Below are 17,005 nucleotides of genomic sequence, written 5' to 3'. Positions count from 1 at the left end.
TCATTATGTTTATTAATTACTATTTTCTCTTTCTGTCTTTAAAAAATACGACTACTGATGAGGCTGTAAATTGGTGCAATCACCATGGAAAACAATATGGAGGTTCCTTAAGAAACTAAAAATATAGTTACTATATGATCCAGCAATCTTACTCCTGGGCATATATCCAAAACAGATGGAAACTCTAATTTGAAAAGATACATGCACCCCAGTGTTCATAGCAGCACTATTGACAATAGCCAAGACATGGAAGCAACTTAAATGTCCATAGACAGATGAATGGATAAAGAAGATGGGGTGTGTGTGTGTGTGTGTGTGTGTGTGTGTGTGTACACACAATGTAATGTGACTTAGCCATAAAAAGTAATTAAGTAACCACTTACAGCAACATGGATGGACCTAGAGATTGTCATATTAAGTAAAATAAGTCAGACAGATAAAGTCAAGTATTATATTAGAAAGACAATTGTGGGATTTTTAAAAATAACACAAATGAACTTATTTACAAAACAGAAATGAATTCACAGATATAGAAGAGAAACTTATGGTTACCAAAGGGGAAAGGGGGAGAGGGATAAATGAGGAGTTTGGGATTAGCAAGTACAAGTGACTATATATAAAAGAGAAAAACATCAGGGTCATACTGTATAGCACAGGGAACTATATCCAATATCTTGTAATAACCTATAATGAGAAAGTATCTGAATCACTTTCCCATACATTAGAAACTAATACAACATTGTAACTCAACTGTACTTCAATTTAAAAAAAGAATACTGAGAGATCAATAAAATAAAATAAAAATAAAACAAAAAACAGCTATGCAAATAGAGAATTCTATAGCTTCAAAACTCATTCTTCAAAAATAAAGGTGAAATTAAGGCATTCCCAGATACACAAAAAACTGAGAGAATTTGTGACTAACAAACTAGCCAGTGCATCTAAGTAAAAAATGAAATAAAATATATCTAGATTTGAAATGAAGAAATAAATGTATATCTTTAGATGAAATGATAGTGTATATAGAAAATCCCAAGGAATCTCTATAAAATGAATATAAGTAATAAGTAAGTTCAGCAAGGTTGCAGGATACAGGATCTATATACCAAAAAACACTTGTATTTATTTCTTTTTCATTTAAAAAAATTTCTTGAGTATACTTGATTTACAATATTATGCTAATTTCTGCTGTACAGCAAAGTGGTTTAGTTATATCTACACACATATCCATTCTTTTTCAGATTCTTTTTCTATATAGCAAAAAATCCCTTGTATTTCTACACAGTAGCAATGACCAATCTGAAAACAAAACTGAAATATAAATTTTAAGAGAAGCTTGTCAGTTTCTCAAGGATGTCCAAACTAGCCTTTTGACATTTTGAATATCTTGTTCCATTGCCTTCTGGCTTCCATCATTCATATTGAAAAATCCGTTGTTACCCTTACTGAGGATTCCTTGTAGGTAATCATTCACTTTTCTTTTGCCACTTTTAAGAATTGCTTTGTCTTTAGACAGCTTGATTTTGATGTGTCTAGGTTTGGATTTCTTTGAGTTTGTCCTACTTGTAATATATTGAGATTCTTTGCTTAATCTTTTCCATTCAAATGTTTCTCCCCTCTCCATCTGAGACTCCCATAATTTTGATCTCTTAAGTTTCTGATTATTTTTCTTCATTCTTTTAAATTGCTGTTCCTCAGACAGGATAATCTCAATGGATTTATCCTGAAGTTTACTGATTCTTTCTTATATCAAATCAAATGTGCTGTTGTAGTGGATTTTTTTTAAAAAAAAATTGGTTATCTTAATTTTCAACTGCAGAATTTCTGTTTGGTTCCTTAATTTTTTTCTTTTTTATTAATATTCTTTTTTATATGAGATATCATTCTCATACTTTCTTTTTTTTTTGTCTTTTTGCTATTTCTTGGGCCGCTCCTGTGGCATATGGAGGTTCCCAGGCTAGGGGTTTAATCAGAGCTGTAGCCACTGGACTACGCCAGAGCCACAGCAATGCAGGATCTGAGCCATGTCTGCAACCTACACCACAGCTCATGGCAACGCCGGATCATAACCCACTGAGCAAGGGCAGGGACTGAACCCGCAACCTCATGGTTCCTAGTCGGATTTGTTAACCACTGCACCACGACGGGAACTCCTCCTTTTCTCATACTTTCTTTAATTTTTTTAAACATGCTTTACTTTTTTCTCTGAACATATTTATAATAACTAAATTATTTATCTAGGTAGTAAGCCATAGTCTGTGTTTCCTCAAGGACTGTTTTTAGTAAACATTTTATTTCTTGTGTATGGGAAATACTTTGTTTCTTTGTGTGTCTCAATTTTTTTTTGGTTGGAAAACTGGGCATTTTAAGTAATATAAAATGACAGCTCTGGAAATCAGATTGCCACCCTCCCTAGGGTTTGTTATTATTGTTTGTTATTGTTGCTCTAACTGGTTTGTTTGTTTAGTGAATTTTCTGGGCTAATTTGTAACGTCTGTATTCTTTGTTGTATGCAGCCTCTGAAATCCCTGCTCATTGCTTAGTCATCAGTAAATGATTAGAAGAGATGTCCTTGAATGCCTTCAACCAGTCAGTCTTTAGGTCTTTTTTGAAGGGTTCTGTGTATGTGTTGGGGCACCCCTTCAATGTTCTAGAAGTTTACAACTCTGCCTTAGCTTTCCCTTTAGGCTTGTGCGGAGCTTCAAGGGCAGCCAGAGGTGAGATATAAGGACATTCTTGGGTCTTCCCTGGGCACAAACATAGCCCTGCATGTGTGTGTGGCCTTCTAGAGTCCCAGCAATATGTCCTAACTTTTCAAAGCTCGTTATAGACATATCATTTCATGAGTTTTTATTATAAGCTTTTGTTCATCCTATCATTGCAGCCTAGGGCAACTGTGATGTAAAATACTTCTGATTTTTTTTTTCATTAGACATCATGGGGAGAGGGCTATCTGTATTGATTGAATTATGAGTCATGTCAAACAAAGACAAGTGCTGTAATTGGGACTTTTCCCAGGAGCTTCCAGACATCTCAGAGAAATACATTTCTTTGGACTTTTTGGGGAGCTCCAAGCCTGTACTGCATTTCAATTGTTGCTAGTCTCCTGGATGCTAGTCTGCACAGTCACACTTACTATAGTTGCAAGGCTGTTGTTTTTCAAGGCTACCATAGAGTTGGGAAGGAGGAGTGGGAACAATTAAATTAAAACACCAAAAAGCTCACTGTTCTTCCTGAGCTTCAGCCGTTTTTCTTGAGAAAGCACTCCTGGTCTGTTTTGAGCCTTGGCATAACTTCTAGGGTTCTAAAAAGTTGATTTTGACTATATTTGCTACTGCTCTCATTATTCTTATGGAGATGTAAGGTTTGAAAGGTCCTGACCCCATCATCTTTTTCTTTATTTTTAATTAGTATTTTCCTTTAGGACAGTTGAGACTAGAAGCATGTGAAATTTCCCAGTGCCCAATGGAGAGGGGGCAGATTGAGTTGGGATGAGGATCCTCTACAGAGAGAAACTATAGATATATTTTTATCTGTTTTTATTTTGTTATTTAGTTTTTTATTGTAATGGTGTAATAAATAAATAGCCATGGAGTATATATAAGTAGAGCCTACATTAAAAAAATCTATATGGAATTCTATGAAGCTTTGCCATTTGGTTTTCTATCCCACTGCAGATGAAAGGAGAGAGAGAGCATATATTAAAGGATAGTATACTAGGACAACTGGTAGAAAGAAAGAATATTTAAGTTAAAAAAGTAAATATAGCAATCAACGCATTTCAGTGTATCACTCTATAGTACTCACTTGTCATAGGTTTTAGCAAGGTCAAAATGAAAATGCTAATTAATATGTTCTCTGTACCTTTTTCTTTTCAAGACAGGAATGCCTAATCTATTTTAGAACATTTTCTATCAAAAATCAAAAAATATTTAATATTTGTTACTTAAAGTCATAGTCTTCATTTATTTAGAGCACTTATGGCTCAGAAATATATATCTAAATGGCATTGATAATGGGATATTGCTATCTTGTTGGTGACAAATTCTGTTGAACATAAATATTCTGTAATAATCCAGCTCCCCTGGCCTAAGTCTCTAGGCTGCCCATAGCAGGCAAGATCCTATAAACCCAGCCTCCAGGACATCTCCTGTGAAATAAGGCTCCAAGTACATCCAACTCTTGATGGGCTCCTATGGAATCAGCTGCCAGATCAACATCAGTGATCTGCAGTGTCTGGTCAGCTTCTGTGGACCCAGGATCCAAGTTCACCCACACAGGCATGACATCACCATCACCAAAGGAAACTAATAAAGCTCCAATGACTGGCCCTAAAGAAATAGAGACCTAAAAGCTTTCTGATAAAACATTCAGAATAATCCTCTTAAAGAAATTCAGTTAACTACAAGAAAACAAAGATAGACAACTAAATGAAATTGGGAAAATAATGCATGAACAAAATGAGAAGTTCAACAAAAAAATAAAAAACATTTAAAGAATAAAGAAAAATCCTAGGATCAAAGAATACAATGACTGGATTGAAGTTTCATTAGAAAGCTTCAATAGCAGACTCAACCAAGCAGAAGCAAGAATTCATTAACTAGAAACAAGTCATTAGAAATCATTGAGTTAGAGGAGATAAAAAATAAAGAAGAATGAAAAACAGTGAAGAAAACCTACATGAATTATGGGATACCATTAAAAGGAACAATCTATTCATTATTAAAGTCCCAGAAGGAGAAGAGAGCAGATAAATTGGTAGAAGCTTGTTTAAAGAAATAATGGCTAAGAATTCTCAAATTGGGGGAGGGATTTGGATATCCATGTTTATGGAGCTTATAGGTCACCACAAAATTTCAGGCCAAAATGATCTTATCCAAGATGCATTAAAATAAAACTATCTAAAAATCAAAGACAAAGATAAAAATTTTAACGAACTAAGAAAAAAAATTCCTCACAGTAAGGGAAATGCCATGAATCTATCAGCAGATTTCTTAGCAGAAACTTTGCAGCTGAGGAGAGAGAGGGATGATGTATAAAAGCGTTGAAAGAAAAAAAAAAAACAAAAAAACCTACCAACCAAGAATACTTTACTGGCAAAGTTATTTTTCAGAAATGAGGGAGAAATAAAGACATTTCTAAATAAACAAAAGCTGAGGGAGTTCATCACCACTAGGCCTGCTTACAAGAAATGATGAAAGGAGTTCTTCAAGTTGAAGTGATAAGATACTAATTAGTGACATGGAAACATATGCAAATATAAAACATACTGGTAAAAGTAAGTATATAGTCAAATTCAAAGCATATAGTCAAATACTGTAATACAGTGATGTGTTAATTGCTTAACTCTAGTAGTTTAAAGGACAAAAATATTTAAAATAACTATAGCTATAATATCTTGTTAATGAATACACAATACAAAAAAAGGTATGACATCAAAAAACATAACATATGAAACAAGGAGTAAATGGGCAGAATTTTTATATGTGATCAAATTTAAGCTGTTAGCAGCTTAAAATAAACTGCTAAATCTTGAAGATATTTTATGTAATCCTCATAGTAACCACAAAGCAAAAGCCTACAGGAGATACATAAAAGATAAAGAAAAGTGAATCTAAGCATACCATGTGGAAAATCATCAATTTACAAGGAAAGATAGGAGAAGAGGGAGAAAGGAACATAGGAAATACAAAACAGCCAAAAAGCAATGAATAAGATGACATTAGTAAATCTGTACCTGTCAGTAATTACTTTAAATGTTAATGGATTAAATTCTCCAATCAAAAAGATAGAGTGGCTGAACGGATTAAAAAACAAGACCCAGGAGTTCCCATTGTGGCACAGTGGTTAACGAATCCGACTAGAAACCATGAGGTTCCGGATTCGATCCCTGGCCTTGCTCAGTGGGTTGGGGATCTGGTGTTGCCGTGAGCTGTGGTGTAGGTTGTAGACGCGGCTCGGATCCCGTGTTGCTGTGGCTCTGACATAGGCCGGTGGCTACGGCTCCGATTAGACCCCTAGCCTGGGAATCTCCATATGCCACGGGAGCAGTCCTAGAAAAGGCAAAAAGACAAAAATAAATTAATTAATTAAACAAAATAAAAAACAAGACCCAACTATATATTGCCTATAAGAGACTCACTTCAGCTTTAAGAACATACATAGACCTCAAATGAAGGGATGGAAAAATATATTTCACACAAATGAAACCTGCGGAAAGCGAGAATATTCTACTTATATTGGACAAAATAGCTTTATATCAAAAATTTTAATGAGACAAAAATTGTCATAATTATGAAGGAGTCAATTCATCATGAGTATATAATAATTATAAATATATATGCATCCAACATCAGAGCACCTAATATATTAAGGAAGTAGAGATGTGAAAATATAATTAGACAATACAATAATAGCAGTGGAATCCAATAGCTCTTTTTCAACAATCAATAATCAGATGGGAAATCAATAGGAAAACATTGGTTGTGAACTATATCTTAGATCAAATGGACCTACCAGACCTACATAGAACATTTCTGCTAACAGCAGCAGAATACACATTCTTCTTATGCACACACAGAACATTCTCTAATATAGGTCATATATTAGGTGACAAAACAAACCTTAGTCTTATCTCAGAAAATTAATTACCAAATATCTTTTCTAACCACAATGGCCTGAAACTTGAAATCAGTAACAAAAGGAAAACTGGAAAATTCACAGATGTGTGGAAATTAAGCAACACACTCCTGAATAACCAGTAAGTTAAAGAAGAAATCAAAAGAGAAATTAAAAAATAATGAGCATAAATGGGAATACAACATACTAAAAGTTAGTGAGATGCAGCAAAAGTAGTTCTAAGAGAGTAGTTTATGACTAAAAATATCTATATTTTAAAAATAAAGATTACAAATAACCTAACTTTGAAACTCAAGGAACTAGAAAAAAGAAGAATAAATTAAGCCCAAAGTTTGAAGAAGGAGAGAAATAACAGAGATCAGAGCAGAAAAAACAATATAGAGACCAGAAGAACAATAGAAAAACATCAATGAAATCACAAGCTGGTTTTTGAAAAGATTTAAAAAAATTGACAAGCCTTTAGCTAGCCTAGAATAAAAGAATTCTCAAATAAAATCAGAAATGAAAGCCGAGGCAAAACAGCTGACACCACAGAAATACAAAGGATCATAAGAGACTGTTACGAACTTTTATATGTCAACAAACTGGATAATGTAGAGGAACTTTCTAGAAATATACAATGTAGCAAGGTTGAATCATGAAAAAATAGAAACTTTAAACAGACCAATAACAATAAGGAAATTGAATCAGTAATCCAAAACCTTTCGACAGAGAAAATCCTGGGACCAGATGGTTTCACTGGTGAAGTCTACCAAATATTTAAAAATTAACACCAATCCTTCTCAAACTCTTCTTTAAAAATTGGAGAGGAGGAAACATTTCCAAATTCATTTTACAAGGCCAGCATTACACGGATACCAAAGCCAGATTAAGGACACCACAAAAAAACTATACACTAGTATCCCCAGTGACTACAGATGCAAGAATTCTCAACAAAATACTAGCAAACTGGAGTTCCCGTTGTGGCGCAGTGGTTAACGAATCCGACTAGGAACCATGAGGTTGCGGGTGCGGTCCCTGCCCTTGCTCAGTGGGTTAACGATCCGGCGTTGCCGTGAGCTGTGGTGTAGGTTGCAGATGTGGCTCGGATCCCGCGTTGCTGTGGCTCTGGCGTAGGCCAGCGGCTACAGCTCCGATTAGACCCCTAGCCTGGGAACCTCCATGTGCCGCGGAAGCGGCCCAAAGAAATAGCAAAAAGACCAAAAAAAAAAAAAAAAACTAGCAAACTGATTCAACAACACATTAATAGGATCATATAATAGGAGTTCCTTTTGTGGCTCAGCAAGTTAAGGACCTGATATTGTCTCTATGAGGATGCAGGTTCAATCCCTGGCCTTGCTCACTGGGTTAAGGATCCAGCATTGCTGCAAGCTGTAGTATAGGTCACAGATGAGGTTTGGATCCGATGTTGCTATGGCTGTAGCATAAGCCGGCAGCTGCAGCCCCAATTAGACCCCTAGCCTGGGAGCTTTCGGTGGCCATAAAAAGAAAAAATATAAGTATCACACACTGTGTTCAAATAGAATTATCCCTGGAATGCAGGGATGATTCAACATATGCAAACCACTAAATGTGACACACTACATTAATAGAAGATAGAAACCATATGATCATCTCAATAGGTGCAGAAAAAGCATTTTAACAGAATTCAACATACTTTCATGATAAAAAGTCTCACCAAAATTGGGTATAAAAAGAATATCCCTCCACACTGCACTCCCAAGGCAATGTGGAGGTTGGGGTACCAACCCTTCTCACAGTTGAAAATCCAGGTATTTTACAGTCATCCCACCTCGTCTGTGGGTTCAACCAGCTGAGGATTATGTAATACTGTAGTACGTATTTAGTGAAAAAAATCCACTTACGTGTGGACCCACACAGTCCAAACCTTGTTGTTCAAGAGTCAGATGTATTCTAAAATAACTATTTTATTCAAATTAAAAAAGAGAAAAAATTTAAGATGACTGGATCCCATTTGAGTTACAGGTCCTTTCTTAATGTATTGATGTGCTGAGACTCCTAGATGAAAAAGTAATTTCTGGCAGATAGCCATGTATATAAATATTTCTATAAATGTCCTTTCAGTAGTGTTGAGTCAAGTTGCTGTTAGAATCCTAGCCATTTACTACAATCATAGTAAGCCATTTTGAGATTAAAAGTGTGCCATTTCTTTATGCAGCGTCCTGGCAGGTTACAATGGTACCATCTTTGCCTATGGACAGACAGGCAGCGGTAAGACCTTCACCATCACCGGTGGGGCAGAGCGCTATAGTGACAGAGGCATTATCCCAAGGACGCTGTCGTACATTTTTGAGCAATTACAAAAGGTATGAAGCTTTAAGTTCATTTTTTGTTTGATATATTCAGCAGAAATGTAATTGTCAGTGGAAAATGTGACATTTTGTTATATTGTACCTAAATGAGGAAATAGTGTGTAATATGCTGGCCTTTACCTTTAAGGGAAGTTTGGGATTTTGCTGAAGAGGTGGAAATCCAGAAGGTGCTTCTCATTAAAGGGATGCTGCTTCAGCAAGGCTCAAAGGGAATTACTTCCTGCTGATAAAACCCATGGAGGTTAAGAGAACAAATAACACATTTTACCAATGGATATCTTATATTTCTCATTAAGAAATTGAAGAATGTCCTTTTGCCAAAATGGACCTTTATTTTAGCTACTGGATAGGATAATGTGGTTATACCCTTTTCACACTTTTTATGGAAGCCCATAGGAATTTACCACAGTGAAAATTCTATTGCAATTAATATTATTGTTAATGGAGTTCCCGTCGTGGTTCAGTGGAAAGGAATCCGACTAGAAACCATGAGGTTTCAGATTCAATCCCTGGCCTCGTTCAGTGGGTTAGGATCTAGTGTTGCCATGAGCTGTGGTGTGGGTCGCAGATGCGGCTTGGATCTGGCATTGCTGTGGCTCGGCTGCAGCTCCAATTGGACCCCTAGTCTGGAACCTCCATATGTCATGGATGTGGCCTTAAAAAAAGAAAAAAGAAATTATTAAGAGAAATTTCATGTCTATATTATATGAATCATTTATTGTGTGGCTCCAAATGTCTGTTGCTTTATCAACATTTAATACAACTAACAAGGTAGGTTTCTCTATCCCCATTTTATAGTTGGGAAAACTGAGTCTTGAGTTAAATATCTTTCTCCGGGTCCTGATAAGTAGTTGATTTGGAGGTTCCATCTCAGGGCTGTGTGAAGCCAAACTCAGTGCTTTTTTACCACTACATATCCTGCCTCTGTATCTGACTGCCTTTATTTTGTTGGCTGTATTTAAACAACTTTCCACCGTGCCTCAATGTTAACAAACCCAATTAGTATCCACGAGGACATGGGTTCGATCCCTGGCCTCGCTCAATGGGTTAAAGGTCCAATGTTGACATGAGCTGTGGTGTAGGTTGCAGGCGCAGCTTGGAACTGATGTTTCTGTGGCTGTAGTGTAAGCTGGCAGCTGCAGCTCTGATTCAACCCCTAGCCTGGGATCTTCCATATGTGGTGGGTGCAGCCCTAAAAAGACTAAACGAACAAACAAACAAACAAATTCTATGTAATGAGTCACTTAGCTTCTCTGGGTTTCAGTTCTCCCCTCTGTGAAAGTAGGCACTGAATTATACTAGAGGATTTCCAGCGTCCCTACTAGTTCCAACAATTCTTTGGTTGTATTAATTCTATAACAGATGTCCTAACTAGGTCAGTGTAACAGTCCTTCCAAAATTTCTTGACTGTATGCTACTTGCATTTTGAGTTGCAAAGATGAGAAGAAACTGCTGAGATCTGCATAATTCTAATTTTCACCATAAAGTAGCAATTACCCATTAGTTCAGCCCATCTCTCACTAGCGCAAACATGCTAGTTCTGCATGCCAGAAAAGTCGGAGGAGAAAGGGTTGAGTGTAGTGTATATGTTGGACCTAAATCCTTTCTTTTTGTTTACTCCTTTATTCCTGACATTAGCTGCTTTGTTTTGTTCCCAGATTTCACAAACTGGGGGTATAATTTCTCATAGTTTTTGTTGCTGAGGCCTAACGTGGGAGTGAGGACGTTGTCTTGGAAAGATCGTTGACGTTGGTGTGGCCAACCTAGTTCTGAGAAAGCGCATTATGGACAGCATGTGGCCTTGGGCAGTTCCTTAATGTCTCAGGCCTGTGGAGTAGCTGTGAGAGTTGAATATACCGTATTTAAAGATATTGTCCAATTCCTGGCACATAGTAGATGCTCAAAACATGATAGTCATTAATTACCACAGCCGCACACACATACATATATATATATAGCATATATACACACACACAGATACACACACATATATACGCATGTGGCATACACACACACACACACACACACACACACACACACACATAAATATGCATGTGGCACACATACACACACAAAGTATACGCATTTGGCCAAGTGATTCCTACCCAATTTCAAAGGACCCTTTGAAACTCGGAATAAATGAAGTCAGTTCCCCTGATTAAGTTAAACTGAATAAACACATTCTTTCCTAATAGAAAATATATTTGTGTCTTTTTAAATTTCATCTCTAGTTACCAAAATGCAGCTCTAAAAGTCTAAATATCTCCCAAGTACCTACCATCTGTTGGGTTCATTGTCTTCTATCTGTCTGCCATTGACATGACTCTAAACCCCATTTCATTCTGATGATGCTAAATAACTTCCTGGACTGGGGAAAGTCCACCGGACCAATTTATAGCCAGGACAGCTCCTTGTAAACGAACGGGTTCACAGGATGGGGCACACGGCACATTCATTGTATCCTGACGGAACTGTGGTGAAACAAGTCAGAGGCAGCTTTGCAGTTTTTCGTGAAGCATGTCGTCCTTGTCGAGCTGAAAAATGCAGACAGGTACTCAGACACCCCCAGTGGACTGCTTTAGAGGCCACGTGGTGCTCTCCAGAATCCTCAAAGGAAACATTTGACTTATGCAAAGTATTTATTCCAAGATTAGCTAAGAATGAGTGCACACCAGATCCTAAAATGCCTGTGTGTGTGATAGGAGCACATTTTGCAAAGCTTTTTTTAAGAAGAAAATTGATTCTTTTTAGAAATTGCTGCTCATTATTTTTGAGTATTGTGAGGTGCATACTTGTTTGGGGGCAGGAGAAAAGGCTGTCTGCAGGAAACATGTGTGTTACATTACAGTCTGGCAATCCAAAACAGGAAAAAGGGAGTAATAAGGAAAGGTAGCTGCCATATAGTTCAGTGAATTTTAAGTGTGTATTCCAATAAAAGCCCAGCAAATGCAGAAGCCGGAGGAGCCAAAGGCATTATCCCTATCATCTCAGGGCAATGGAACTTGCTATTTTCCTGACTTTTTATTATTTCTTCTTGTTTTTGAAAGAAGAGGGTTTTTCTTTACTGCAGATGAACATACAAGTTGGCTGTTCTTTTTGCCTTTCTTCTCCTTTCCTTTTATATTCACAAACTGAATTCTCTATGTGCAGGCTTTTAGAAATCATAATAATACAGTAATAACAATAACATCAGCAACTGCAGTGATTTATTTATTGGTGTCTATTAGTAGGTCATATTTTTGGTTGGATTTAAAATACAGAACCTTGGAGTTCCTGTTGTGGTGCAGCGGAAACAAATCCGACTGGGAACCATAAGGTTGCGGGTTCGATCCCTGGCCTCGTTCAGTGGGTTAAGGATCCGGTGTTGCTGTGAGCTGTGGTGTAGGCCGGTGGCTGCAGCTCCGATTCTAGCCTGGGAACCTCCATATGCCGCAGGTGTGGCCCTAAAAAAAAGACAAAAAGACAAAAAAGACAAAATAAAATAAAATACAGAACATTATTTCTCTGTCATAGCAGTTCTTCAAAATGACGGTTATTATCCCTGACTTCATGATTAAACAGCTGAGGTTAAGGGTGCAAGATTACTCAGTTATAAAGGCACATCTAGTGGTCAAACCCAGATTTGCCTGATGCTAAGATGAGCTCATAAATGTAGCTAAAACCTCAAACCATAATCTATGGGATGTGTCAGATATGTTCAGATAAGTTTTAGAAATAACGTTGCTTGAAACAGGGTCTCGGGATGCTGCTGAGTGATCCCCATGGGCTTTAGCTTGCTCTGAGAATATTTCAGAGATGGACAGTATGTATGTTGATCACGGAACACTTTTTCCCACAAGTATGTTAAGTAATATTTTAGGCAAGACTGGATTAGACCACAGGCCCCTCAGAGTCTGTCTAGTACATGCAGTCTCTGGTTCCTGCCCTAATCCAAGCAATACCTCCCCAAATCACATCGATACAATGCCTTTACTAATGAGGATACTGATATAATCGATGGACCATGTGTCAGGTTTTCCAGTGTCTGGTTGGGAGAAATTTGCTCAGTAGAAAGTCAGTCTATGATGTTACCTTCACAGAACACCAGGACATGGAAGTCCAGCTAGAGCTTGAGTGTTTTACTATAGCCTGTGCTGGCTGGGAACTGCCTTAATGGTTCATGTATTATTTCATTTGTATAAAATGGCAGTATCTTTATCTGGATTGTTTGAGCCAGAGAATCATTTTAACTTTAACCTGAAGAACACCTGGGGAGTCATTATCCAAGTTCTTCACTCTAATGGGTGTGGAGATGTGCCTGGCATGGTAGGGGTTCAGAGCTAGGAGCACTAGGATTCTGGCTTTGGATTTGCAGGCCACTGCTCTCTCCCATTTCTGTGTCTTGCTCTTCTGCTTCTTTGAATAACATCTGTCAAATGGATTGTCCTGGATATGGGTAAGAATCCTTTCTGTGAATATCCACTCTGACGATCTGCCAGCCCTCTTGCCAGAAGACACAAATATATTCTCCTCCTATTAGAAGCAGGACTATAATGCTGGCAGAAATGGAAGCATTCGTATTTTGAGGGGAAACAAGAAGAAGTGCTATCATTGATCGTTTGTATTAAAACTGAGCTTGGAATTTTCTGGAGACCTGAAAAAAATTCCATTTTATTCTGTCTCAGACAGAATGGGTCCTTTCTGTTTGTTGGCAGAACCAAGACTGGGACCAGTCACCTTGACTTTTACCCTACTTACACTGTTGCCTGTATCATGGCATTTCAGTAGTGATCCGCAGAAAATACCTCTCTCTAACCAATGGCTGAATATCTCTACTTTGCTACTTGGGCAAGGAAAATTAACCCAACAGGTAAGGTATAAGTAGGGAAATTTAGCGTCCACTCTTGCTATATTGCCTGATTGATCCGAACTATTTCTGTCCCCTGGAATTCACTTTCCATATCTATTTGTTGTCTGTTATCTATTTGTCATTGGAAATTCGAATTTTAGGAAAGTTAAAAGGGAATTATGATTAAAGATGGAAACTCTTTTGATACTCAAGTTTTTAAACCGAAGTAGCAATTCTGTGTTCTTTTTTTGTTTGTTTTCTTTTTGGTCTGGAAAGTAAAAATGGCGTGTCATACAGTTCTGCAACCAAATTGGCTCATTTTAAGTGTATATTGACTTTTTATGTATAACGTGGAACCAATAAAAAATAACAGACTGAAGTTGCTTGTAATCATGGGTGTTGGCCATTAAAAAAAAAAGAAAGAAAGAAAGAAAGAAAGCTTCATGCATATGGTAACTGGCAACTTAAAAGTGTCACGAACTGAAAATGTAAACCATACAAAGCGAGAGAGTAAAGGAGAGAAACGCTAAGGAAACTAGTGATGTGTTCATTTTTCTCTAAGCTGCATCGTGATTTATAGCCATTTAATGATGTCTTTCTTCTTTCCAATCAGGACAGCAGCAAAATATATACAACGCACATTTCCTATTTGGAAATCTACAATGAATGTGGTTATGATCTATTGGATCCAAGACATGAAGCCTCCAGTTTGGAAGATTTGCCGTGAGTAGCCGAACAACAAAGAATGGGGGAAAATTACTTTCAGATGTTCCCTTCAATTGTTTTCTTTGAAACTCTTTATGTCTCTGGTCTCAATCACAATTAACAAATACTGGATAACAGAATATTTTCAGAATATAGTGGATTTTTTTATTCAGTTATGACAAATAGGCAGTAGTGATGGGGGCTAAAACTGCTGGAAACTCATTTCTTGAGACAGTCACTTTTGGAGTTGGAAGGAGAGACTGCAGCTAATGTTCTGGAGAGTGGGTGCTGAGTGGATCGGTGGGCTATGGCAGTACCACTTCACGCTCGCCTTTAACTCCTCTAACTGTGGCCTTTCTCTGAACAAAGTATTCCAGTTAGGTTTCAGGCAGTGATAAAAGAATCTGAAGGAGAGAAAATAAAACTTTAAGTTTTCCCTAAATGCTCCTCTACTGACATGAGTTTGGTCAGATTGGTGCTGATTGTTTCATGAATACATAGAGTTTTCAGAGCTTATTTCTTAATGGAGCAAGTTACTCTGCAGGCATGTCCACAGCATTACTTGCTGCTCATTTGAGTATTTGCCTAAATTAGACATATATTTATTGGTAACAATTCATATGATTTTGTCCAGACATCTTCAGAATGTTGGTAGAGCCAAGAAAATGCATTTTAATATTTTTCTTTTCAAATATTCTAAAACAATTTAAAGATTTATATTAAGCCAGCTGAAGCCAGCTTTTGAGGGATTTGAATGCCATTTTTGTATGAGGTTGATCTTTATTCTAACAGGCTTCTTAATTAGTTTTCTAGCCTCCAGTCTGACCTATATACATCTGACTAACTCTTGCTTAAAACTGATTTTAAAAAGTCACATTTACACCGAAGAGTTGGAAGCTCGCTTAGTAATAATCCAGAAATGAAGGGGTTGGCTATGATGAACACGGAAAAGAGAGAGAAATCTGAGAGATATGTGAAAGAAAGAACGAGGAGGGAGAGAGGGAAGGAAGGAAGGGGAAAGAAGAGAAAAGAAAAAAAGAAAAGAAGAAGACAGGAGTTTCCATTGTGGCTCAGTGGGTTAAGAACCTGACTAGTATCCATGAGGATGCAGGTTTGATCCCTGGCCTCATCCAGTGGGTTAAGGATCTGGCGTTGTCGTGAGCTGTGGTGTAGGGGGAGGATGTGCCTAGACGCTGAGATGCTGTGGCTGTGGTGTAGGCTGGCAGCTGCAGCTCTGATTTGACCCATAGCCTGGGGACTTCTATATGCCTCAAGTGCGTCTTTAAAAGGGAGAAAAAAAAGAAAAAGAAAATTAATTGATTATGCCTAGCCCCTTGGACTTGATTGGTTTTGCAAAGAAGGTGAATCACAGTAGGTTGGTTCACTACTCACTTTATTGCTTGAGGAGAGGAAGCTCAGGGAGGTAGGACTTGCCCAGGGTTTCAGAATTAATCAGTTAACAGTAGAACAAGGATTAAAAAACAGACACTCTCACTTTCATGCCAGAATAGCAAAAATAGCTTCAAGATTTTACCATAGGACCTAGAGAATTAAGGCATCATTGATTTCCATTAGAAAACTTGAGTGGGTGGTAGTGATGAGTTTCACATATGTGAGAACCAGCACTAGATGTTTACATTTATAACCAACTCCTCAGGGGTAGGACGCATGCCTTACCTGAGCTGGTAGTCTCTCTAGCACCCGGGCCAAAATAAATTCTTAAAATTAAAAAAAAAAATCTGTTAAATTGAAACTATGAAGGAGACATTTGAAGATGAGAATGTAAAGGGAAAACAGCATGAGCCCTGCGAGTCTGAGTCTAATTGATGTAATCGGGTGCAGCCTAGCTGTGAATGAGAAAAGTCCTTGGAGCTCTGAGAAAGGTGGTGTAATATAGAGGAAGTCAGGAAATTTGGGTTCTATCCCCAACCCTGCAACCTTAGATTAACTTTTCACTTTTCTGGGTACCTCTTTGTCTATAAAACGTGGGCATAGAATTACATTTTTTTTTTCTTTTTAGGCTCTCACCCATGGCATATGGACGTTCCCAGGCTAGGGGTCAATTCAGAGCTGCAGCTGCCAGCCTACATCACAGCCACAGCAACACCAGATCTGAGCCGCATCTGCGACCTACACCACAGCTTATGGCAACGCCAGACCCTTAACTGAGCAAGGCCAGGGATCAAACCCAAATTCAACCATCCAACCTCCAATGTCTAGATTTCAAAGCTTAGTGACCTCATAGGATAGGATTTACTTGGTGGCTCTTCTCCTCTTCACAAAAGGACAAATGATTTAGATACTTAACTGTCCGTCCTGCTAGGAAAGAGCCTTAAGCCTCTTGGAGCAATGACAGTGCCTTAATTCACTCTGTGTCTCTGCACCTCCCAGCACTTAGTAGTGGTTCTCAGTGCTGCTCAGATTGTCTCTATAGATGGTCTTAAACTACTGCCCCTTCTTTAGTAGCTTTGTCCACTAGTTGGAGAACAAATTCACTGAC

General features: G+C 37.7%; 1 protein-coding gene across 1 annotated transcript in view; it reads left to right on the top strand.

Annotated features, from left to right (window-relative positions):
* The window catches only part of KIF6 (kinesin family member 6), a 356,939-nt gene that overhangs the window by 71,098 nt on the left and 268,836 nt on the right, over positions 1–17,005 (top strand). Inside the window, exons 4-5 of the mRNA XM_047796598.1 lie at positions 8,819–8,966; positions 14,414–14,523. Of these exons, the coding sequence (XP_047652554.1) occupies positions 8,819–8,966; positions 14,414–14,523 (258 nt within the window). The remainder of the gene's footprint in view (positions 1–8,818; positions 8,967–14,413; positions 14,524–17,005) is intronic.

The sequence above is a fragment of the Phacochoerus africanus genome, chromosome 9, assembly GCF_016906955.1.
Source record: "Phacochoerus africanus isolate WHEZ1 chromosome 9, ROS_Pafr_v1, whole genome shotgun sequence".
Classification (NCBI taxonomy): Eukaryota; Metazoa; Chordata; class Mammalia; order Artiodactyla; family Suidae; genus Phacochoerus; species Phacochoerus africanus.
The sequence above is the reverse complement of the archived record's forward strand: the minus strand, read 5'-3'. Positions and strand labels throughout refer to the sequence as shown.